This window comes from Stegodyphus dumicola, chromosome X1 (assembly GCF_044657685.1).
Source record: "Stegodyphus dumicola isolate Sdum_Otavi_A_Nest chromosome X1, ASM4465768v1".
NCBI lineage: Eukaryota > Metazoa > Arthropoda > Arachnida > Araneae > Eresidae > Stegodyphus > Stegodyphus dumicola.
Window position 1 is genome coordinate 21072063 of NC_140780.1, and position 26531 is coordinate 21098593.

A 26531-nucleotide genomic window follows, 5' to 3' on the forward strand; every position below is an offset into this window, starting at 1 on the left:
ATATCTCCACTTTTTTCCCAATATCCATGTAGCCGGACAAGTTTCGCCTTTCAGCAGAATCATGTACCTAACTACCAGATTCTGTCGATCCCTTGTCCAGTTTAATCTAGAGTGCAAGGTATTACATACCTTTCACTAAGCGATCTCTTCCAGAATCTCTATTTTATTTTTCAAGCTGATTCCACATAGAACGAAATTCTTTAAGACTAGTACAGTCACATTCTGCAACTGAGAAGAAATTGTTTAATCTAAACTTGTTATATATGACGTAATGTAAATCAGAGGCCTAGAAATTAAAATAGCCTTTATTTTAGCAAGCGAAGTAACCAGCTTTTCAAGTATGAGCACAGTCTCTAGTATCACTCTTCAGATAGGAAGCTGTAGAGATTTAATTCCGTTTCCCCATACACCAATGAAACATGAAAAGGCAAGAGGAATCGTATACCACTGAATGGACAGATCAGCCAAAAAGCCACCGAATGCCTCTGATTTATTCCTTTAAAGCTACCTCCACCTCATCATGCAATTTTCTCTTCGCTTCTATAATATTAGTAGTATTATCACTGAAATTGTGTTGCCGTATAACCTCTATGCGCAGCAAACCTCTTCATTGCAGCAATAAAAGAATCAGCAGTTAAATTTAAAATAGGTTCCCTTAGTAGCCTTTCCAGCGTGCCCTTTGCTAAATTTCAAAGTTATTGATCCCGCATAGTCGATACCACAGTTTGAAAAATGGCTTTTCTAATTTTACCCTAGGATTCTGGCAAGTTGCCTATTACTTAAGTAGAAGTATTTGCTTTATATCTAATACAAACTACGCATTTTGCTGTAAAACTTTTAATGAGATTCTGTGCTCCAATAATATAATAATTTTGCTTTAAAACATGATATAACACTGTAGGCCCTACGTTTTTGTATGTAATATTGTAATTCTTAATTAAAAGTTCACTTAGTATACATGATAATAGAATAATTAATAGATGCATTATAGTTTAACGTAAAATGCTGCAAGTGACCTTCTGAAAGAGATTGTCTTCAAAGAAAGCTATTGAACTATTTTTCAAAGACCTTCTTGGAATTTAATAAATATATTTCGTCTTTAAACTACACCCTTTGTACCTATGATATTAAACGCATATGTTTCTTTGTATTCTAAAGCAGTTATAAGCGTAATTTCACTGATAGGCTTACAACTTAGCAAACGATTTCATACACTGAAATTTTTTATAACTGTTTTTCAATAGCATAAAATTAGAACAATTTTTATAAGAAAGGTATGCTACTTTACAGAGAACCAAAGTTTCTTTTCTGTCGCGAAAGTTTTGTCTTTACTTCATCCAACGCAACCTGATCCTTAGCGATATTGGTTAGTTTAGAACTTGGCCAAGCCGAAGGGGATGTTTTGAGCCTGTTTATTACGAGCTGCAGTGGAAAACTTCTTCTAGGAACAAGATCTGGCAGATTATATTACGAAGGAACATGACTACAATGACGCCTCGGCAAAATCTATAAGATTTCTGACTTTCAGTTAGCGATGAAAGTTTTCCATTTACGCGCAGGTCATAATAACCATGCTGGTACAACTTTAGAATCGATCGATGTAATGATTTCAAATATGCAGTTACTCAACATATTCCTCATAAACTTAAAGTTTTCACAGCAAATGCGCTGCACTCAGCTGCAACCTACGAACCGATAAAGACTTAATAGAAGCAACCCTAATCGTTGCTCTATAATAATTATTTACTTCACATTCGCCTTCGATTTCTTCCCCTGAATAAATCATAATATGCAAGTTCTTAAGCATCATGGAGTGCGTGTAATTGTCTTTTCTGTGAATGAGTAGACCTAAAACTTTTAATAGATTAAAGAACTAGAAATTTCCTCTGAAATTACATTCATTTTCAAGCAATATCATTAGGAAGAGGACCATGACAATGGTCATAAAATTCCAAAGTTACTGATATATGACCTTTACCACTATCGTAGCCAGTGAAGGAAAACCAATAGGGTCAAAGATCTTCAATGACTGTGACAACATTTTGCGGTTTGTGAGTTTTTTCCGATAGCTACACGCAACGTTATACGCAAAGGCTTTGCAAAAAGTTAAACTTTAACTACGCAAAGGCTTTGCAAAGTTATACGCAAAGAAGTGTTATACGCAAAGGCGTGCGACAATGAAGCCCAATGTAATCCTAAGGCTTTAGAACATTCATTAGGAATAGGTTCCAGATCAGATGAACGAATTCCGCGGATTAGCAAATATTTCTTTAACGAAAGGTCATTGGTTCAGAGTTCCCCATAATTTAAAACATTTAGCTTCTAACGCCTCGGATAACTGCCCACAAATAGTTAAATCTTCTTCATTACATTTTGAACCAGAACTCGGAAAGGTTATCCATACAGAAATAATTTCTTATTGACTCAGAGATACGCGGCGAATTATTATTAATTACTTTTGAGACCATAAATAGCGAGTATCTGGATTAACCTTTTTCAGAAACATAAATATTAAACACAGGTGCGTTTCGAAATATTTGCATTCAGGGAATCTAAACTGCGATATACCTCCTCAGAGACATCCAAATCCGCCTTAAACTTAAATAGTTGGCATGAATAATAAATGGCTGATCCAAGAAAATTTTCAATAACGATATGACTGTTTGATTTTTTTTTGTCATCATATCGCTTACACAACTTAATCTCAGATTCCTCATGGGTCTCTTTTGAAACAGGACCGTATTTGGTTGATTTCGCTGCATCTTTAGACAGTAAATTTTTAAGATAACAAAATTTCTGAATTTTAGATAATTATTGATTGCTTTCAACTATAAGTCATAACCCTTGCTGAATCAGTCTAAAGATAAAGCACTCAAAGTTCTAGAAGATTATTTCAATGAAATATATGAAACTCTCTTATACTGTGAAAAAAACAATGCAAATCGTTTAAAATTATTCATGGTAACCGAATGCTGTGTGCTAATTAAATAATAAAAATACGTATTATTTGTTAATTTGAAATAAGTGATCCTTCATTTAAGGAAAATGTCCACTAGCCGTACAGCAGATGGCAACGTCTTTGTAGTGGTATTTCGACAGGAGTTTCAAATTCCTGGCTGAAAGGCTTACTACCAGGGATGTTTCTTGGTTTTTCCCATGCCTAACGTGAACTTTTTTGTTTCTTCATAGAACGTCCTGCACGAAAACAGCTGTCGTGTAAGGTTTATACTAAGTTTTTAACAGTTAATTTTTAGTTAAAGCCACTTTCCTGTCGCTTCTAATTTCAGCTTACAAATTTCCTGCCAGAATGTGTTTTCAGAATCTTGGTTAAATGCAAATGAAGGAAGAGCAAGTATTTAAAGTCGAAGTTCTGACTTTGTTAGAGCGCCAGAGATTCTGACCAGCTCCCATTCGCCTTTTGGCTACACTCTCTCCAAGCTATTTCTATGTTCGGCCGTATTTCAGGCCCTTGATAGCTTCGCCGTTAAGTTAGCGTTTAAGGGGCCGACTCCTGTAGAATTTTGGTAGCTTCGGCTATATCTGTTTAGTTTAGCATTAGTTAAGTTTTGTTTCTTAGTATTCTTCAGTTCAAGCCCAAGTAGAGGCTTTTCTGTACATCCTGAGAGAGGACCGACTGTGAACTTTATTTTAAGCAATAAAGGGTAATCAAAGCTTCTTGAGTTTTTGTCTCTTGAACTAAAGCGATTATTCGCTTACCAGTTCTCAAGGTTCCACACATTTAGCTGTAAACTCTAGACTGGAACACTGCAGTCACTTAGACAGATAGTGTCATAGTGCGGTTTTTCCTTAATGTTATAAATCCAGTGCAAAACAAATACTTTATATGGGACACACTGCATGCCGTGATTATTATTACTCTCAATTTTTGTGGACGCAAAAGAATTATTTTGTTCAAAACACAATATTATAATAACTAAATGATTCAAATGATGTTTTGATATTCAATGTTATGTGTTATTAAGTATAAGATAAATTAATGTGTCCCACATACACCTTACAGATAAATATTAAAGGAGCAGGTATGGATATTTATCCATATGTAAACTATTTAACACAGTATCGATCATAGTTTCAATATAATATATCCTTCAATTGATTTAAATCACCAAAACGCAGTACATGAAAGGAAATTTAATATTGAACAGATCTATTTCTCGCTCTTCTAATAATCCAGACTAGAATTCTGTGAACAACTTATATTAAAGCATGATTTTGAACAATATGCCAAGTAAGTTCTATCTAAGGTTACAGTAAGCTTACTATAAAAAAAATTCACTTGCAAAACATGCGCTTCAGAGTAGTGTTGTGAAACAGCTTCTGTAACTCATATCTTCGACTTTCTTCACCTTCATGAATTCATGACAATTCTTTCTGTTATTGTAACTAGGCTTCACTTTTACCTCCAAAATTTATTTTACAGTTCTAAGCGTAGAATAATTAATAAATCTAGCATGTAAGATTTAAAATCTCATTTCAGAATCAGTGATAGTTATAATATGTTTTCTCTGAAGAAACTCTGAGCGCCATACTTTAAGTGACCCGATTCAAAGGTAACGCAAGCGGTAACACACGTACTTTACTTCGCGATATGAGCCTCGTCCAACGGTGTGGCCGTCAGACAACGCTAACCGCCATACAACAGGAAGTTTCATATTTGCTTTGGAGAAGAAACGTGATACAAACGGTACCCTCTTTGTTGCCTTGATTATACCAGAAGCGTTTTAGAAACGTTACACTGGAAAGACTATAATATTCAGTTCTTAGTAAGATTTTCAGAGTAGGTTGCATGCTAAGAAAGCATAGCTCTCAACTTCAATAGCAAATCGAAATTTTTATAAGAACGAATAAGCTTTCCAACAAATACTCCACGATAATATCCCTTTTTATTAATCAAACAAATATCATAGGATTTTTTTTTCGTAATCAAATTGATTCAAGTCCTAAAAAACTCAGAGGATCTCTACTTGAACAATCAAAACAATGAGAAGTAATGTCTCAAAAACATGCTCTAAAGCAGCTGGAAATTAGACATTCTTGTTGTTAAAAATGAAGAAAGGTTAAATAACAAACATTGAAACTTTAGAGTACACTAAAAGAGTTGCAATTTTTAGAAGTTGCTCTCAATCAAAATATTTAGAGTATGATTTGAAATGGCCTTTTAAGGCTTTATGTTAATATCTTACAATGGCCAAAAAGTAAAAGACGGATAAAATGCTTTTCTAGCTATTCATTTTAAGTTTCATAGAAACAAAAGGGGGGAATCTGAGTATTTCTTAATTCATTTACCAAAAGATTAAGAGTTAATTTATCCTTCGTAAAATTATATATATATATATATATATATGTGCAAAGCGTTGGTGAACTGAATCTCAGGGTTTAATTGCATCAATTTAAATAACAGCAAAAGACATTCAAAGTTACGCTTCAAATCTAGAGAAATGAAATTCTGAATCCTATCTAAACTAAAAATATTGTGCTATAAGGATTTCGAATGTTCAATAAAATAGAGTTAGAAAAAATCCGAGGATTTCAAATTACGAAAGCTTTATTTATAAAGTCAGCCAACTGTGTTTAATTTGAAAGTGAATTAATTCGCAAATAAAAATATTTTAATTTTAGTGATTTACTGTGTTGAGTAACGAATTTAATTTAACTTTTGGAAAGCGCCCAGAGTAAATACGTAGCTCTTCTTTAAGCTGATAAATGCTGCCTCTTAAAATATTAGTCAAATAAACAGCATAAACAAATAACATATTGAGTAAAATGTCTTCCTTAATGTTAGTAATAAGAATCGTTATTTGAAATAAAGAGAAAGAAGTGAAAATTATTTGAGCTTACTTTAAAAACTAAGTAAATAAATAAAAATATGCACAGAAGACCCAACGGCTGACACATAAATCCAATGATTGTGCTGTATTAAACAATGTTCTGGAGAAGTCAATACATAGTTCATTTTAATACTTATATGAAATGAAACCTAAGTAAATAATCGAAGTTCAAGCGACTCAAAAATAAAATAAATTTATGGGCAAATTTATTTGTTCACGAGCAGAGAATGATTAGAATTGTGTTTCAGCTTTTTAATAACGGAGGAATAAATCGGAAGAACAAAAAAATTTAAAGCTTTTGATGAGTAAAATTTAAGAAACGGTATATTGGGTTGCTCTTGAAAAGGAACTGGTTTAATCAAATGTTTACTTAAAATTTCCATAGATAGTGAAAACAGAAGGAAAGAGACGTCTAATGGGGTTAAACTAGCAATTAATTCGCTATTTATAGAGCAGAAATTAATAAAATCTGCATGTTTGTGAAGAATGTTAAACAAAATGGAATTTATTCATTTTAAAAACTTTACACTGAAATAAAGGTCTACTATCGTTTATCGCAAAATATGCATTTGAATTGTCCGTTGTTAATTTTTAAATGTAAAATAACAATGGCAGAATATCAGTACTATATGTAATCACTGCTAAAGATGATTGATTCCATAAGTGAAGGAAAATACAACGAACAACAATCATACAATCTTAACGTATATCATTGTTCAAAAACATTAATAAGACTGAAAACTTTGCATATAAATGCTATTAACAATATTACAAAAAATGCACGTACTGACACATTTTCAACATTATCAATGAAAATAAAGAAATAATCAGAAATTGTAGAATTGTCTTAAATTCTCTGTTCGATCCTTTAAATCTTTGCTTAATTCATAATATTTTGATCTCGTTTTTATAGCTTACGAGAGTATAAAATCCCTTCCAGAAATGTTTTACTCAAGGAAACAAATTTCTTCTCTTTTATAGATTATAAGAAAAGAAGTAATAGACAGATTTTAAAATCGTTCTGCTAGGGAAAGAATAAGATGTCGCATCCCATTATTTTAACTGTGATATACTATTATAGCTAAAATTTTATTTCTCGTTTTACGTTTTACATTAAACCAAATTTTTCAAACAGTTGTTTTAGAAAAAAATACAAATTACTTTTCAAATTATACCAGTATGAAAGCACAGCAGTTCTCTACACCATATCCTACAGTACATTGATGTCAGTGTTCAATATATGTTTTCTGATCCCATCATAATAATTTAAACCTAACTTTTCACGGTGTCCATGCTTCATATGGAGGTCTTTACACCATTTTATGATAAAATAAGTGCTGTTAAGGCCATTTTAAAATAAGCCAACTATATCTACTTTAAATTTCTTGAGTAAAAGCTTCAGCCCCAAGATGAAAGTACGCATTTAGGGAAGAAGAATTTCCTATTTTAATGATTACTAGTTTCAAGGTGAAATTGCATATCAAGAGCAAAGCATAGCTACAGGTTTTCAAGCGCGTTGTATGATAATCGCTGATGAAGGAACATTACTTTATATTTTTTGATTAAGGATAATGTTAAAAATTGTCATCTCCTTTTTCAAATTTAAATTTGCGCGATGGGTCAAGACTCAACCGGCCCGAGGTGCGGAACGATATCATAGTCAGATGATGCTCTTACAAGACCTCCAGAAAGACGTTCATAAGTGTCACAACTGCAAGTTTAGCATGACAGCTTCCTGAACCTAAACATTGCCATTCAGAATCACTTGCCTAAATTTCTGAACCTGTAACGTCACAGAACATGATTTGAAGAAGACTAACAGAAGTTAGATTCTATTTCTGGAGTCTCTTACCATAAGTGTTACTGATTCCTGGGCTTCGGAACAACGTTTTCTCTCATGCCGTGGCAGCGAAGATTAGAATGCATCAAATTGAAGCAACCTGCTTTAGGTGTAATTCTGACACCAAGTCACCATTATTTACCCACTGTAGAATTTTAATGGGTTTGTTATATATATATATGGCATCTTGTGACATATTGCTTTGCGTACATTGTTACATTGCTATCGCATATATTGTTAGCAATCTTTCAGTAAAATAATACTCATCTGGCCATAGCAAACGTGTCCAGAAAATGTTTGCGTATTGTCAAAAATCCAACCTTGGCTTGCAGAAAGGCTTCCAATTTCTTTTCTCCATCGGAAACTTATGTTTACAAATGCCTCACAATTTGCGAGGACTTACTGAAATATTACAGGTTATCTAGCGACACATTTCACAGGACAGCATTCGAAGCTTAACAGGACAGCATTCGATTCCATCTCAAACTGAACATCTTCATTCGATGCCGGTGGAGGGAGCTAAATATTACATTAAAATTCTATGTTTTTAGATCAATATATACTCAATAAACGGACTGATAGCTGTCCAATATTAAACATTTTTCCATCTTTGTTTCCGCATTGTTCAAGATTTCTTTTCTCCATCGGAAACGTATGTTTACAAATGCCTCACAATTTGCGAGGACTTACTGAAATATTACAGGTTATCTAGCGACACATTTCACAGGACAGCATTCGATTCCATCTCAAACTGAACATCTTCATTCGATGCCGGTGGAGGGAGCTAAATATTACATTAACATTGTACGTTTTTAGATCAATATATACTCAATAAACGGACTGATAGCTGTCCAATATTAAACATTTTTTCATCTTTGTTTCCGCATTGTTCAAGGTAAGATTCACCAGAATCGAGTGCAAAATTTTACGTTAAATTTGAAATGAGAAAACATTAATATTATAATACAATTTTTTTCCAGTAACGTTGAATGGGTAATAAATTATTTTTGAAGGAAAAGGGGGCATAGTAAAATAATAAAAGAGAGTTTTAAAAATGTAAATAAAAATTATAATCATGCATATTACAAAACAAAATGCACATAAACGGAATAACGTAAATGTAACAATAAAAATATACAGTATTTGCATCTAGTACCTATGACCTTAAAGCTCAGTTTTGCAAGATTAATTTGATTTTTAAAGTTTTTTCTAGAATTTTATTTATATCCATTTGTACCTGGATAAAAGTAAGTTACGCATACTGGCTTTTCATACATTTTTGCTGTTTATAATTTTATACTGGTTTGTATGAAGTTCAGGAACGTATTGGTGGCATACTGTATATAGAGGTTAGTGCTGGAAATTCTTTAAAATTTCAAGAATACAAGCTCAAACTTATAACCACTAGAAAATCAATACTTTTTAAAACATTTGCCTATTAGTGAACTTTTTGCTTATGGTGCCTCGATTAACACACAGAAGCGCCAAATTGCGGTTTGATTAAAGAATGAAATTACGCTAATTTCATTTGCAGTTAGATCTACTATATTACTTTGGATTCTGAATATATGGCTTGGTTAAATTAAGATTGGTACTTGCAAGCATTTCGTTTACTTGCTAAGAAAGAATATTTTTCTTAAACTGGAAGCGTTTCTTTACGCAGAGATTATTTGTAGATTTGTGCAGGACAGATCATCACTCCATGTTTTTTTCTCTTGAAATCTTGAAAACAAAACTTATCCTCAACCTCTGGAAAAATCGAATGACTTTTCATCGGGTATTTAAATATGCTGAGCTCACCCAGTGACTGTCGCTGTTTTATAAAGAGCTCTTCCTAGGTATGTATGAAATACCCTTCCATAAATACTGTATGTACTGCCCATATTATCTTCATTCGTCTTCAGACAGCTCTTAGTAATGATAGATACCGCATTCAACATTTTTTGAGACGTTAGAGGCTGTTTCGTCAATAAAGCCTTATCTTCCTGTAATAACTATGATTTAAAACTTGCGTAATACGATTCATCAAAATATACGGTTAATGTTACACGTTTCTGTGCTAACTAACATTATCCTCGACATGAAATTATACAACTTCAGTTAACAGTTACTGATTTTTTGGTAATCCTGTAAATGAAAATAATGATCAAAAGTCATTGAAGAGGCAATTACACTTTCTGACTTTCAACTACAAAATAATAAAAAGGCTACCTTTTTTATTTTGGCATGTTTTATGATTACAAGAAAGACAACTTAACTAGTAGAACTGCTTAAGATGAATCTCTTCAAATATGAAAAAATTGCAACACGTATATACTATATTAACTATTTATATTCTTCTGATTATCAAACCAGCTGAAAAATCGTTGAGCTCCTTGTTGAAATCCTTAAAAAGATATGTACATTTGTAATTGCTTGTTTGTAGCACCTGTTGTGTGTAAGAGTAATTTAGATTTATAATTTTCAATAACAAATAAGGTGTTACCTAAATTCCAAAGTGAATTTGTAGTACAAGACTTTTTAACGCTATGAAAACAGACATGGAACTAAAATCACTTTAACTTTATTCTACATCACTATTTGTGAGGGATTAAAATAAAATATGCAAACATAGATGTACCAGCCAACTGAATCCGGCTTAAACACAAGCTGCTCTCATAAATGCTATAAATTCAACAGTTTAATCTAACCTAAATAAAGACCCAAAGCATCTCCTAGACCACGAAAAAATTCGAAAACGAGACGTTTTTAGGACTTTAATCTAACATCAATCTGCAATATCCGCATGAAGACGAGCGTTGGAGGTCAAGCTCGACACTCGGCAAAGCAGTAGTAGATAACAGGCCAAATCTCTTGCGCAACTATTCGTAATTCCTCTAAATTTTATTTTAAAATCTACTTGCCACTCAAATTTGCGTAAATTGTAGAACTAGCGAACCTCGTGACGAAACCAGGCAGAAAGGAAAGATGTAAATTAAATAATATTTCATTAGTAAAACGTAAGCATAAATGCCACGTTTTGTCTTTAGAGCATACAGACACTTCATCAGAATAAGAGTCCTCTCCAGGGGCTGGTTTTAGGGGAACGGAGATAAGGCTGGTTTTAGGCTGGTTTTAGGGGACGGCCTCGAATCCATGCCCAGGTTAATGTCAATAAAATTTTGTTATAAATTGGGAAAAGTCGTACTGTCACCACAAGACCACAAATGAGCAATGTCTTTTCTGACCACTAACCCATTCTGACAATCACCAGGAGTTAGGACTCAGTCATAATGTAATTTTGTTACATTACAATTTTAACATATATAGAAAGACATCTAATCACATTGTTAGGTTTACAATGCATGCATTAGCATCTAATTAAGGTGCACATGCTTTTCATTGAGATATTAACATTCTAATGGTTATTATACATTTTATGTATCATTACTGTTGTGTTCCTCTTAGCGTTACGGCCGGAAAATTCCGCATAGAAGGCTGCCTTCTATATTCATTATAGATGAAAATTTCTGCTAGTTTTTAATGTATCTGATTTCGGTTTGGATGTATATTGGAAGAAAAGAAATCAAGGTACAAAATGAGAGAGTCATTTTTTAATTAAAAATCAAGAAAATACCACTTATTCATGACATTTTGAGGAACTTTGAAATTTCAGGGCTAAGCCCGTAACGCTCGGAGCGTTACAAACCAGCTTCCTTACTTTTTTCTCTAAAATAAATTTCAAGATTCTTGATTTTAAATGCATGACTTTCCTTAGAGCACATATGATTTATAGCTTAAGTGCTTTTAATATTTTCTCATACCATTTGTCGTTTTTATTCAAGTCAGAATTTTTTAATGCTGGTTATTTATGGCAACGCACTAACAATTTGAATTATTTTCAAAATCTTGGAATTTCCTACCCATACTCCTATATTTTTCGAAACATTTCTCCTACCTATATAGCATGTTCAAAAATATGCAGAAAATGTTTCTTTCTTTTCATTCAGTTCAGTTATTGCTATATTAAGAATGCATAAGGAATGACACTCTTGAAGGTGACAGAAAATAACTAGAATAAAAATAGAAGCAGATGAAATTACATCTAATAAAAATGCCTCCTGTATATATGAAACTCGACGAAAGGATGTCGCTGAAAATAGGATGCACTAAAATTGCATTTTCAGTACCTCAACGCAAGAACTTCTTATTCTTTATATTTTACAGCATGAAATATAAACGCTTATAAATAAACAAATAAAAACATAAGCAGCTTTTTATTAGTTTGGAAAAATCTTTAAATTTTAGATTTGAAAGATTTAAATTTTTTGAAATTTAGAAGAAAAGTACTTAAAATTATTCTTAATAGTAAAAGTATAAGTGCATTACTGGTAACTATTAAGATTCATAAAAATATAATCGAGATTAATGTTACCGAAGGTTTGCTTTCCTTAATATATTACCATTATGTTTATTTGCCATTTTCTTCTTTATTACGGGTATCGTACGCATAAATCCTTAAAACGTTCTGTAAAAGGTTTTACAATAAATAATAGGAAAAAACGAAATAAGTAAAAATAAATAAAAAAGTAGAAATAAATATAACATTGCGAGTGTAAATAATGATACAGGAAAGTTAAACTAAATTTGTTTAAGGTAGTGAAGTTTTTCATGGAAAACAGTAGGAGATATAAGTACGCAAGTTTAACGTTCTCAATGTATTGCAATTTTACTTCATACTTTACTTTACTTTACTTCATTGCAATTTTACTTTACTTCATTGTAGTGTAAAAATTTTACATTCGATGGCTTTTTAATTAGAAAGCTTTTTAATTAGAAACCACAAAATTTTCTACGCAGATATCTTGATTTTAATAAGGTTGACTAAGACAAGCATTTAAAAGTATGCAGGTAATATAAAATATGCATTTAAAAGTATGCAAATGCTCAACTGTAAAATTAACATAGGAAATAAACAAATAAATACTGATTCGTAAAATTAACAAAGCAACAGCCTTGTGCTTTGCCTAGATTTTGGACAAGTCTGTCATCGATTTCGAAGGCAAACAAGTACATGTCCTCCTTCATCAGGAGCAAAAAAATCTGGAACGAAGGAAAAGCGACGCTTTTACTTCTACTCAAAAGAAATAAAGCGAACGAGAAGATAGCGTCACAAATGGATTCTAATTCGTTAGAATTCGAAAGAATAGAGCTTTCTTCAAAATAGAGTTTTCAATTGCATTTCCATCTGAGTCTTCTTACCAGGTAGACACACAGATGCCTTTATTTCGTTAGTACCACAAAGATTCTTTTCAATAAGAATTAATTCACAGATAACAGAGTTATAGCTGTTACATTATTAAATTCGAAATTATAGTTATGAATAAATTCAGCTATTTCCAAAGCTATAGACTTTTATATAAATGTGAATTTAACATTAGTGTCAGAAGATTTAGTTCCCACTTTTATGATAGCCGTATTTCAAAGCTACCGGTACTTCTAATTTAAATATTAATAATTCTGCTCTGTCCTCTATAAAACACTAAGATAAAGAAAGTATAATCTCCTTATATTAAAGTTTGATATCGTTCAAGTGTGTGTGTGTGTGATTATGGCAAAGCCTCGAGGGCTATCTGCCTAAGGGGAGGGATGCCTCAGTGGAGAACTTTCTAAGGGAACTGGCTCTTATACACCTTAGGGCCCACCAGCGGCCGAGCGGTAAAGACGCTGAACACTGGTAGTTCGGTCTGAGGTTCGAATCCCGCGAACGGGCTGGCTGCATGGGCATTTTCGTGGTTTTCCCCATGTGTAACGTGTATACGAGCCAGTTTCCCTTAGAAAGTCCTCCACGAAAGGCATCCCTCCCTTTAGGCAGATAGCCCTTGTGTGCTTTGCCCTAATTAAATACACCACACCACCTTATACACCTTAACCATGGGGAAAACTACGAAAACGCCCGTGCAGCCAGCCGGTTCGCGGGATTTGAAGTTCGGAACGAATTACCAGTGTTCAGCGACTTTACCGCTCGGCCACTAGTGGGCGATATAGTTGAAGAAATAGCAGAGTTTTTTTGTTTCATGTATATTATACATATATTTACACAGCGTCCACAAAGTCCTTATCCGGCACTCATTTTCGGAACCGTTGACATACTTCTACACACAAAAATGTTCCGTATGAAGCAAATATTCCTGTTTTAGCATTCTTATATTTAAAAAACATCAGTTTTGTGAAAACAACGGAATCTAACGTTTATACAGTCTCCCAGAGTCATTTGAAATAAAATATTGAACGTTGACTCCTTTACGACACAAATTAAACGAAATAATTCCTTTTAAATTTGGAAATAATATTTAGGGGCCGTACACAATTTGAAAGAGAAATATTTGCATTTGTACGTCACTGAATATAAATTATCAATTTAGACAAAACTTTTTGGTATTAATTGAACGAGTGATTAGCATTGGCTATGCTGGTTATTGTCAAAATTATGTAACTTTTCAAAAAAGAGATTTTATTTACTGAATCTCATAGAATTCGTGTTTTAAAAAACACTTACATGTTTCAATGCTGGCATATAGAAAACAGATAATATTACTTTCAGGAATCAAAAATTCTAGTTAAAAGAATTTTTTAATATCATTTGGTACTTTTCTTAAGGTAATAAACTTTATGAGACTACTATTAATAACGCATGTTAGCATTTGAAAGCTTAGAAATTCTTTACGTGAAGTTCTTTTGGAATTCCAATTCAAGATTCATTATAAGCTAAAGAATATCATTGAATAGTACTTAAGGGGGATAAAAATCTACATCAAATTATTCTAATTTATTTCCTAACTGTCCTATCTAAAGAAGTTATAAATAAAGTTAAATATACCGAATTTTGAAGTGAAAATATCTCGGTCAATTTTTGTTACAGAAGTTAAACAGTTGGTGCTCTATTTTTTATACTAAATATAAATTTTCTTAACATAAATATTGGTCCCGGAGGACTGCAGAAAATTCAAATTTTTTAATTTTCATAAAATTGAATTTTGAAATTTGAAAATGCCCGAACATGAAATTTTACATTACTTAAATCATTTTTGTACGATCAAAACTCTACGATCAAAGGTAGCGAAAATAAAGGCTGGGAAGAACTTCTGTAAATACGGGGTATTTATATATATGTTACGGTGAAACACCGAAATCTGGCGAATGTCGACTTTCATCGGTGAATGTCAACATTCACATAGTCTCTTGGTGTATGTCCGAAATATTTTCCAAATACTCTTATTTCTGACTTACACCGGTGAATGTCGACATTCACCATGTACTAATCGTGAATGTTGAACGTTAACAATATTATGTTTTCTTCTCCGTAATTCAGTATTCGCGAATAAACGCACTTGAAACTTGAAATAAGAACTTAAGAACATGAGAACCTAAAACACACAATACATTCAAAATGAGAAAGGAAAATAATAGACGTTAAAAACTTAATTATACAGTACGTTCTAAATGAGAAAGTAAAATAACAGTAATAAAAACTTACTAAATTATGTGATTCAAATCTTATTTATTGCAACAACTTAAACTATTATGGCACTTTATGACCTCTCTTTTCGACTTTCACCAGGGCATATCTGTGATTGTCGACATACACCGGTGAGGGTCCGAATATACAAGAATGTAGTGAAATATTAGGTCTTTCACCGACGTATTTGGTGAATGTTGATATTCTCCGGTGAAAGTCGACATTCTACAATTTCGGTCTTTCACGGTAACATATACAAATAGTAACAACACAAAACAGAAGAAAGAAACACAAACAGGGTGAGAATAATATATATTATGCTTAGTGCAGGGAAAAACAAGAAATAGAAACAAAATCAGACTACCGTCATCAAAGAAGGTGCTCGAAATCACGACCCGGACCGTGAAGGAAACGCGCGTTATGCGTCTTCCATGCGATGTTCTATGTGTGGTACAGATCTTCCAAACGTCAGAGATGTGAGGCCTGCATCACGGCTCGGGGCTTTAATTTCGAACACCTTCTTTAATGACGATCGTTGTCTGTGTTTGTGCTTAATTGTTGGTTTCTGCTGTACTGAACGTAATAAAACATGTTTTGTCACACTGTTCGTGTCCTTCTCTTTTTGTGTTTTTAACGTCTCTACCGCGCCAAGAAAGTGTTTCCGACAACGCACTAGGTGTACTCTCATGAAAGTTTGCAACCAATTTGCTGAAACACCCTGTATATTACTTATATTTATGCAGAAATGTAAATAATTTATGAATATACATCTATATCTATCCATATCTATATCTATATGCAATACAATGACTTAGAGAAAGCTGCAATGAATGGTTCTATGCGCTATATCCTGGGAAGACTTAACTGCGTAGTTAGAAAAATGACACTCCAAGGAGAGAGTGGTACACAGACGTGGTCGAATCGAATCGAATTTTTATCGGTGGATAGGAACTAATTATCGGAATCAAATTTTTGTCACACAGTATAGTGGGGGCCCACAATTTTATACATTTTAAATAACGGTATTGGTAGCAACCCGACAAAGCAAAGGAAGCGAAGTAGCGGCTTGACAGTAAGACAGCTGAAGTTAGAGTGCGCAATTATCCAATAAGGAGGCTCACTAACCAAAGGTTTTGTAGGTTAGAAAGGTTTTAGTTCTGGATTGGATTGGATTATTTAATTATGGCAAAGCACACGAGGGCTATCTGCCTAAAGGGAGGGATGCCTTCGTGGAGGCCTTTCTAAGGGAAACTGGCTCGTATACACGCTACACATGGGGAAACCCACGAAAACGCCCATGCAGCCAGCCCGTTCGCGGGATTCGAACCTCAGACCGAAGTACCAGTGTTCAGCGTCTTTACCGCTAGGCCGCTGGTGGGCCTTTTAGTTCTGGAATTTTTGAGCTCAGGCTCCGAATTAGCTACAAAGTGTCAGATCAAGCCGTGGAAAACAGACTGAAAGAAAATTTATTACGATTTTTAGAATAAGGATGGAGAATTACCGCTAATTATAATTTTGATTTGCTTGTTTTTTATCTTAAACATATATATATATATATATATTCATAAAATTTGTATTTTCATAAGACATAAATTATAAGCTTCATTATATTAAACTTCGTTATTCACAGTGTATTGTAAGCAGGAAAACCAGGGAAGAACATCAAAAGTTTATTAATGATTTTAGAATTAAGCAAAAGTCAGTATCAAGGAGAAGCTAAAGCGAAAGAAATGAAACTGTAAATGGCAATACAAGGGTAAATAACGATAAATTCCTGACAACAATGACATAAAAACATGTATTTAAATTCTACCCCGTACCTGGCCAGAAAGCAGTGTAGAACACTATTTTACCATTTTCGAGCTCCAATATTATGTTTCTTGAGGGGTCAGAAAATATTCTTCAGTTGTACATTTCCTTTCATAGTTGTATTCTTGTATGCATGTGAAAAAACACCTTGAGTTATAAGATATTTCCCTGCTTTTCTTAGAGTTCCTTCGTTGTGTAATGGTCAGCTTTCTCGGCGTGTATTTGAGAGATCCGAGGTTCGTGTCCCGGTTAGGACATTGCTCTTTTTTCACGTTTCTTATTTCAAAACTCCTACGCTCTCTATAGAGTAACAACCTCCCCCCCCAACCGAACTGTAAATTTCTTTCTTATTTCAGGGTTCTTTAGTCCAAGATTAAACAACAAATGATCTAAGAAACAATAAAAAGATCATGCAGTAATGCAGTAAAAATATTGTTAGTTTTATTCATAATAATTAATTAAAGTCATTATCCATAACAACTACTGGTTGAGGAGAGGATACCGAACATTGGTAGTTTGCTCTTCTTTTATTTATACAACAGACTCACTATGTGAAATTTACTCTGCCTTCCATTAAGTAAAGTTAAGTCAGCTTCTTTCAGAAAATGTCGTTCTCGAAAGGTACGTCTAGAGTATATTAGCATTCTGTTCTCTTTGCGGTAATATAAGTAAATTATCTATAAACCCTAAGAGAAAGAAGCAGGAAAACTATAAATAGCAAGGTTGAAAGCATTTTATAAGGATGTGAGACGCAAAAGCGAGCTGTAAATTTAAGGCTTTGTGATTTACATTCGCAAGATGAAACGATAAACAACACACGGTGTTTCATTAGTAAAATTTTTGAAAGTTCCTCTAGGCAGATTTCATTGCATATATATCAAAGTATAGTGAACTTTCATTTAAGTTTTACATTCACTTGTGATTCTACGTTTGGGAGCAAATATTGATTAACTAATGCAACTATAAATTCTGGCACAGTGTGGATTGCCTACGACATTAGCAACAAGAGCTGCGATGAGGAATGGAACAGTATCAAAATGCTTTTCACGTGAGAAAAAACGTGCGTGATGAGACTTAATTCAGATATTTAATGTAATTAAGAGTTCTTGGCAGTCTAACACAAAGATAAACGTTCGTTAAACATCAAACATATACCTAGGAACATAAATGCATTTAAAGATTAGTCAGACCAGTATATGCTTAGATCTAGTATTGTTTCTTTATGAACATTATTTAAGAGGTGGACTTTGTTTTCATGGCAAATATTTTCACATGTAAGATTGTATTTTGAATATTAGGAATAAAGTGTTCCGATTATTTATTATTTCTCCATTTTGCTTTTGCCTTATCATCTTCTGAACTACAAGTATTACTAACATTCTTGTTGCAATATTTTGCATTGCACTATCCTGTTTGGAAGTAGTCATTTGGGAAACATGGAAGTAAATTTAAACTATTTAGTTGAGCAGAATAAATCATGCCTTGATCCCAGACAATAGCATATTCCATTTTCTAAAGATTCTTATTTTTAGGCAGTTAACGTTCTTAAAGGATGTTGCAACTGGTATAAGACTTTTATTTCAGTTGGCTACTTAGGGCATGATTTTACTTTTGTGTGCTAGCACAGATTTCCTGATTTTAAGGCATAGCTGCGCATTTAAATCCAAATATTTATATACAAGGTTTGTTAGAGAAATCTCTACAGCTCTAATATGCATATTTTATTTGCACAAAGAAAAAGGGGATTATGTGAAACTTTGTCTGTATTATTTCCATTTAATACTGACGACAGTTTTCTGCTGTAAAAGATAACATAAAACCTTGAAATAAAAACCATTAAAACTTTGAAAAACTACAAATAGGTTACATTTTATTTATATCTTTTATCCTTACTAAATATAAAAAAATTAAAACAGCTCTGAAATTCCTAACAAAAAGTAATGTTTTCGAATATTGGTTTATATAGTTTTTCCCAATGCGTTCCAAAAGTTTCCTACTCTTACGGCATTATCGGATATGCTGTTGTGTAATATAAAGTTATTAAAGCAATTGGTTTTATGCAATATTGATATACTGTTGCTAAGAAAAAAGGAGATAAGTGAGCAGGTATTTGTATGTGTGTGTGTAAAATGGTTATGCACTACATTTGCGAGTGCTCGTGGATTTTCTATATTTAACTCTTATACGTGCACATAGTAAATCTTTACTTTGAAGTGTAAGATAAAATCTAAACACTCCACTTATTTTGATATGTAAGCTCAGTTTAAATCAAATTTACTGTACGGACTTGTACGATAAACGTAAAAATTCCTATAATTTACGACATCAAACAGATTCCAGTTGCAACACTTAAAAGACGCGAGAAACACGTACTTTACAGGAATACCGCACTCTTGTTTTTATTCTGTTAGCTGAATAAGTAAATTCAAAAGTAAACACCCGGGTTCGAGTATCGGAGAATGGAGTGTCTGTGTGGGGGTAATTTCACAGTTTTCTCCATGCGTAATTTAAACGTAAATATGGACCTGTCTCCCTTAAAAAGTCTTACATAAAGGTATTATTTTCTTTTGGAAGATAGGCCTTGTATACTTTGGCACATTTAGAAAAACAAGCATTTAACTCAGAAAATTTCGCTTAGTTTTAATCGAACTAGTTAATTTCTTGTAGCAGTCTAATTTTAGTGGTATGTTCAGAGATCAACGTATCAGCTAGTTCCAAAGAAGAAAGTTTTGTGCGCTAAATTTGTAGCAAATTTAAAGCCTTTTATTGGGACCTTAATTTGCATACTTTTATAAATAATAAATGCGGAACCAGAACGAAAGTTAGAAATGTAATTTGGTGGCATAATAAAAGTCCCTTACGTCTTAATTGAGTTTTGTTTGAATTTAATGTCTTGCAGTTAAATTTTATTGTAATAAATAACTCGATTATGAAGTTAATATTTCGTAATTATTATGAACACTTGCAATCTAATTATATTTCATAGTCAGTCATTCAGTAAAGATATTTAATTATCAAGGGCATTCGCATTTTATTCAAATTCAGATTATATACACATTTTCTGAGAAGCCAGAGAGTTTGCTGAAGTAGTTTATATTCGTGGTACTTTAGAACTCAGCACTTTTTTGCATTATTAGACTAAGTAATATTGTACTAAATTAAAAAATCCAGACTAATTTTATACTTCCATCTTTGATTGCTGGGAAGCTGCCTATATATGTTAATGATTTATCACATTATAACATGCAGTAATATATTACAATAATGTCTGAAATATATTGTATACACGTGAGTGTACGCAGTCTGAATTTCAATCTTCATGCATTAATATACATCATGTTTACAAAAGTATTTACGCGGCTTAATTTTCGCCACCGTTAATTATGGAAATGTAATTTCAATTATAAACTTGTTTTAAATTATACACATAATGATGTTTTTTGCACTTTGAATTTGAAAAATCAGTCTTGCAAAAAGTCTCTCCGGTTTCCATAGCTACATTAGGAAAACCTTTATGCTCAAATTAAAAATAAAATACAACCTATTTGATTCCTGTGCGACAATAATTTACCGATATATATAATTTTAAAATAACAGATCGTATTCAGGGGCCATATAAAAATTGAGGAGATAAGAGGTTGCATTTTGTACAACTAAATTTTGCACAACTAAAAATAACGAATCATTTTAGAAAAGTGTTTCAAATGTTAACAGGTTAAGTGACAACCATTGCTACGAAGGCTTTCAATGTTTATCATGTAATTAATTTTCCAAAAGGACATTTTATTCCCAGAATAGAAAACATAGGAGAATTGACACATAGCCAAGTTATAATACACTGGTTAACATAAAGTAAGGAACAATCACAAAAATCACGATTACTGAAAATGTTGCATGTAGAATTTAATGAAACTTACCCACAATATACAACACATAATAAGGTATCAAATAACATAAAAAGAAATTATCAGACAAATATGGTAGTATAGAAATTAGCACATGTATAAAATGAACAAATCGAAGGTGTCAGTTTGCTATAGGGAAAGTACCTTCACTATAGAATATGATCGCCTCGAGAAGCAATACAGCACATACAACGATGTATGATGCTTTCAATTACGCGGTCTGTCAGTTCCATAGGAAACGACAGCCATTGCTCTTACAAAGCAGTTGCAAGCGCGACAAGGATATGAGGGGGCGGATTGAGAGCAACTAGACGTCTCCCCAAAACATCCCAAACGTGTTCGATAGGATTCAAGTCCGGAAATCGAGCTGGCCACTCCATGCGCATAATTGTTTTCTGTTGAAGATAATCATCTACGATGCGAGCCCTGTGTGGTCTTCCGTTGTCGTCCTGTAACAGGAAAGCATCACCTATTGCACCGGCATATGGGCGCACATAAACATCAAGGGTGTCATCTCTATAAATCTCAGCATTTACGGCTCCCCTTGGAAAGACATGGAAGTCCGTGCGTCCACCCAAAGAGATGCCACCCCAAACACAGACACTGCCTCTTCCGTATGCATCTCTTTCACGGATGTCGGACGGATGATAATGGGTTCTAGGTTCTCTCCATATCAAACAACGCCTACTATCGCTTTCTAGACCAAACCTGGACTCATCCGTAAAGACAACCGCCCTCCATTGATCAGGCGTCCATTGGACATGTTGTCGTGCCCACTGAAAACGGTCCCTCCTATGGCGTGTGGCGTGACGTGAGCGGCACACAAATGGCTGGTCGCTGCGCATACAAGACCACCTTCATGAAACCTTCTACGCACAGTTGACGTTGACACGAACCTTCCGGTGGCTGCAGCAAGGTAGGATCTAAGAAGAGTCGGAGTAGCGGTTATATTCCTGCGTGCACATAATGTCAAATATCGGTCATCGGCGTTCGTCGTAGCAGTTGGCCGTCCTTGGCTGAACCTCCTACATGCCGAATCTGTGGTTTGAAATTGCCTCCAAAGTCTATGAACCACAGAAGGACTCATATTTAGCCATCTGGCCACTTCTGTTTGACTTTGTCCTGCCTCTAGTGTCCCAATGGCTCTCCATCGCAGTTCTGCAGGCAAATGATGCCTGGAGGTCATTGTTACGAATTGGTTAGCTCAGATTTCTGATGTCACTGTCACAGTGAAATATGTGGGCTTGCTCTCAAACATGGACTTTTATGCTCCTCGCAGATGACGTATTCCGAAAGCAGTGACACTAATTTGCATATCGCAGTTTTACTCAGCTACTCTTACTTGGCAACATATTCAAATTTTACACGGTTTGGCTTATTTTTAAAGAGTTATCGCGGTTTTTGTGATTTTTCCTTAATTTATGATAACCAGTGTATTAGAAGTGCATAATATACACAAAGAAAAGTTTTCTAGTTTAATGAAAGTTTCGGTATAATTTTGATATTATGGTTCTAAACTAAAGAAAGTGATTGAGATTATGATTCTAAACTAAACTATAGTGTTTGAAACTTTATAAATTACGTGTCTAAAATTCTTTCGGTATATCGTCTGTAACAAAAGTATAAATTAAAGAATTTTACACATTAGTAAGTGCTGTTCAACGGGTAAAGTGGCTAGTGACCCTAATTACCGTAGCGGTGGGCCCGGGTTCTAATCTCGGAGAAGGCATGGTTGTAACTGTTCGTCCGTTCATAGGAGGTAACGGTGGCCTCCTATTAGGTGCTTTCATAGTGAAATGGCCAACACTTCCGGCACTTGTAGTGGCGCAAGGCTAATAGCTATTAAATAAAGCACCCGATCGTTAAAAAAACACTTTAGTTTATCCCAAAAATAATATAATTGAATGGCAATTAATGGAAAAATTAACCGTAAATTGTTATATTTTATTTTAAATTACCCCTCAAGAGAAACCTAAGTGACGCCAAAAATCCCAAATCATGGAATTAAATATCTTGGTCAGTTTGTGTCATATGGGAGTTAAACGTTTTGTGCATTTTTATAATGAGTGCAAAATTTTCGTAAGTAGGGACTGGGGTAAAGAATTAAAAAATATCATTTTGGTCATTTTTACAAATTAATTTGTAAATATAAATAATATAAAGTTAGAACATGAATATTTTCCTAATTGAAAACACTTGTGTAATTGGAGTTATATGTCTACAACCATCGACACAAAACTTGTGTCGACATGATTTATTTTAAATGTTAATGCTATAATTTGAAAAGTAACAAAATAAAAAGCATAAATAACAAGTATTTAAAACCCATGGCTTTATTAAATTATGAAGGATAAACGCAGTATTTGAATAATGATGTAAAATGTTGTTATGTGATTGTTTTTATTAACTTTCTTATTAAAAATAAAATTCTAAGCAGTCTTTCGCCTTATGTTTTGCAGGTAGGACCTGAGTATGAGACAGAATATTCAACCACATTACATGCTGACGGATTGGAAACTTCTAGTTTGGGTCTCAAATTCGTGGTGACTAGTCAGCATTTTCGAAATGGCAACATGAAGCTGAAATGTACTGCGACTATCTCTCGCATCTACACAATGAGCAATGAGGAAATGGTATTTGGTGGAAGACAGCAGACATCTGGACTTCACATTAGCGAAAATATGAGTCATAGTGAGTACTGTTTTCTAAATCTAAATCTAAATCTATCTTAATGCAATGACAAAGGAAAGCAGTATAAAGTAATTTTCCCACTTCCCTAGCGTGCCATCGTGGTGTAAAGGTAGCACGCGCGGCCGGTATTCCAGAGGTCCGTGGTTCGATTCCCGGGGAAGGCGGTTGGACATTTTTCATATTGCCTGCTTCCAAATAAATCCTAATGTCTCTACAAGTGTCGCCCAAACTAAAAGGGTTGTGGATGATGATTCTCCGCACCCAGGATTTGGCGACTAGGTCCCCTAAAACACTAGTCGCTCTTTAAAAAGGGGAGTATATAAGGTATTTCTCCCACTTTCCTAGCTTGCCTTCGTGGTGTAACGGTAGCACGCTGGGCCGGTATTCCAGAGTTCCGTGGTTCGATTCCCGGCGAAGGCGGTTGCATATTTTTCATATTGCCTGCTTCCAAATAAATCCTAATGTCTCTACAGCAGTATTCAATTCAGAATTCAAAGCACACAAAATCAAATGTTGTAAGTGACTGCTTATAATATGGGCAACTGCTTGTCTTAATTATACACTATTACATAGTGGAAAATGTCTACGAATCTTGTTGGTTGGTTTCGAATCTACAAGGGAATTTTATAATATCTGTTTTCCTTTTGAGTTCAGTAGTGGCTATACGGTGTTCCTGGAGAAACTTTCTCGATAATTGAGATTTGTAAAAAAGAATGAACGGAATAAACTACGTCTCCAAAAATACCAAATCAGCAAGTATTCAGTCGCTGGGAGTAAGCTGATGATTATTTAAGTAAACGTTTCTATGCAATATAATTTATCTGTGCATTATTAGTTGTAAATTATCTAAAGGAAAAGTGAATTTATCTCTCAGTTGTGATACAGTCAACCATTCAACTTACTTTAAATTTATAAAAATTATATGAATTATTGCTTAGGTTCCTAAGAATAACACTTGAATGTCTCTGATTCTAAAAATGGTAGTTAATATTGCTTTAAGCTATATCAGAAACCCCTATACCTACAATGTTAAATTGGCCATTTTCGGTGTACTTTTTCTCAAAGTCTGCTGTAGATACAAGCTTAAAATTTTTTCTGTAATTAAAGTATACCTATCTGATTATACTGAAATGAGCTTTTGAAGCATTTCGAATTTTAGAGTAAATTACAGAATATTTTGTTAGGCATAGTAAAATTTAGCACTTTTCTCACACAAAAAAATTAATTTTTTTCTTCTAAGTTTATTACAAAACGCTCATTTCAGTAAATATTAGGGAACCTAATAAATAAGCCATAAAAAGTTTAGATACCTGTGAGCAGTAGTTCCTGAGAAAAGGTACATGGAGTATAAAAAAAATCACGTTTGGAGAAAAACGCGTTTTTATGTAAAATTCCTCATTGATCAAAGCAGTAGATGACAAATTAAAACTAGATTTTTTTACAGTTCTAACTTTCATAGAGATTAAAGAATGGTATTTTTAGAAAGATAAAAGTATAGAGAATTTGAAAATGCAAAAATCCGAAATCACAATTTTTTGAAGATTTTGGGGTTCCAACACCCCTTAAGCATTCATTAATTATTCGTCTCAAAACATGATGATATTTTTCACTGCTATGAGAGAACTGTAATGTAAGCAGAATATCTTTTTTTGTGCAAATCGTATTTCAGCATTAGTTTAAAAATACAATATTTATTTAAACGTACCTCCTTTGAACTGTACAGTAAGCGTTAACAATGCCCAAAGATGATTTTTACTAATAAAAATTGCAAAACTTTGTCATGTTTACTATTTAAAATGTAAACCGAAAATAAAGAAAACAAATGTTGTAATCACTAGACTATTAAAATAGCACTTAGCCAGAAGTTTTTAAAATTTAGTTTTAATTATGAAACTCATTAAAAACCCTTTTTATGGTTGTCTTTTTCTCAGTATGAAAACACATAAAAAATTACAAATAAACCTTGTGCATGAGACTTTCATGATGACTTCAAAACTTATTAATCGACAGGTTTAAAGATTTAGTATCAATGTTTTATTTAATAAGTTACGGAACTTTGTCTTTTTCGCTCATTGTTGTGAGGCTGTATGCTTTTCCTCTTATAAGTCATCAATACATCCCTCATAAATTTTCAAGATATGCAGTTTTCGACGTATATAATAGTCGAAAGAGTATAATCAACACATACTATAATACTTTTTTCAGAAAGGCAGCTACATGAAATCAAACTCCCAGGACGCCAAACATGTATATAATCATGTGCTCCTTTTCCCTCTCTCTTCCCGTAATTCGCCAATGATTATTTCTGCCGTTAATTTTATTTTTCGAGTATGCTTCTTTGGATAGTTTTATGATCACTGGAAGTTAGTTTCTTTTCTAGAAGTTCACATTATCCGCCCGGATTAATATTTATATCATTCCCACGTGATTTGGAATGACAAATTTCCTTCCAAATGACTGGTTTTTTGCCGACTGTTTTGCTTCTTTTGATATCCGGATATTTCCGAATTTGCATTTAAATTTTCTTTGGGAATATAAGATTTACTCCCGAAAGTTTTCGAGAATTTCCAGAGTCTCCAGCTAAGGAGGCCTTTTCCAGCTAAGCCATTTTTTGCTTAGCTGGAAAAGATCTTCTTTAATCCCTTCCGGTACGAAACACCCCCCCGGTTTTTTTTATTTTGAATGCATAAATAAAAAATATTTAAATATTGAATTTTGGAACAATATTGAAAGAACTTTTCACACCGTTTAACTGAAGTTAATTCTTCACACCAACCATAAATAAATCTTACACACTTAATGAAACTCATCACTCAGCGACTTTATCGCTTGCGCCGGCGAAATGGAAATTTGCGCCGGCCAAACTGAAAAGTACCGTTTTTCCTTTACAGAAATGTATATTGACCGATACTCACACTAAATTTTTACAAGAATGAAAT

General features: G+C 33.5%; 1 protein-coding gene across 3 annotated transcripts in view; it reads left to right on the plus strand.

Annotated features, from left to right (window-relative positions):
- The window catches only part of LOC118185602 (cell adhesion molecule 2-like), a 529906-nt gene that overhangs the window by 451745 nt on the left and 51630 nt on the right, over positions 1-26531 (plus strand). For all 3 annotated transcript variants that reach the window (XM_085807279.1, XM_085807278.1, XM_085807281.1), the window contains one exon: positions 23361-23592. In XM_085807279.1, the coding sequence (XP_085663405.1) occupies positions 23361-23592 (232 nt within the window). The remainder of the gene's footprint in view (positions 1-23360; positions 23593-26531) is intronic.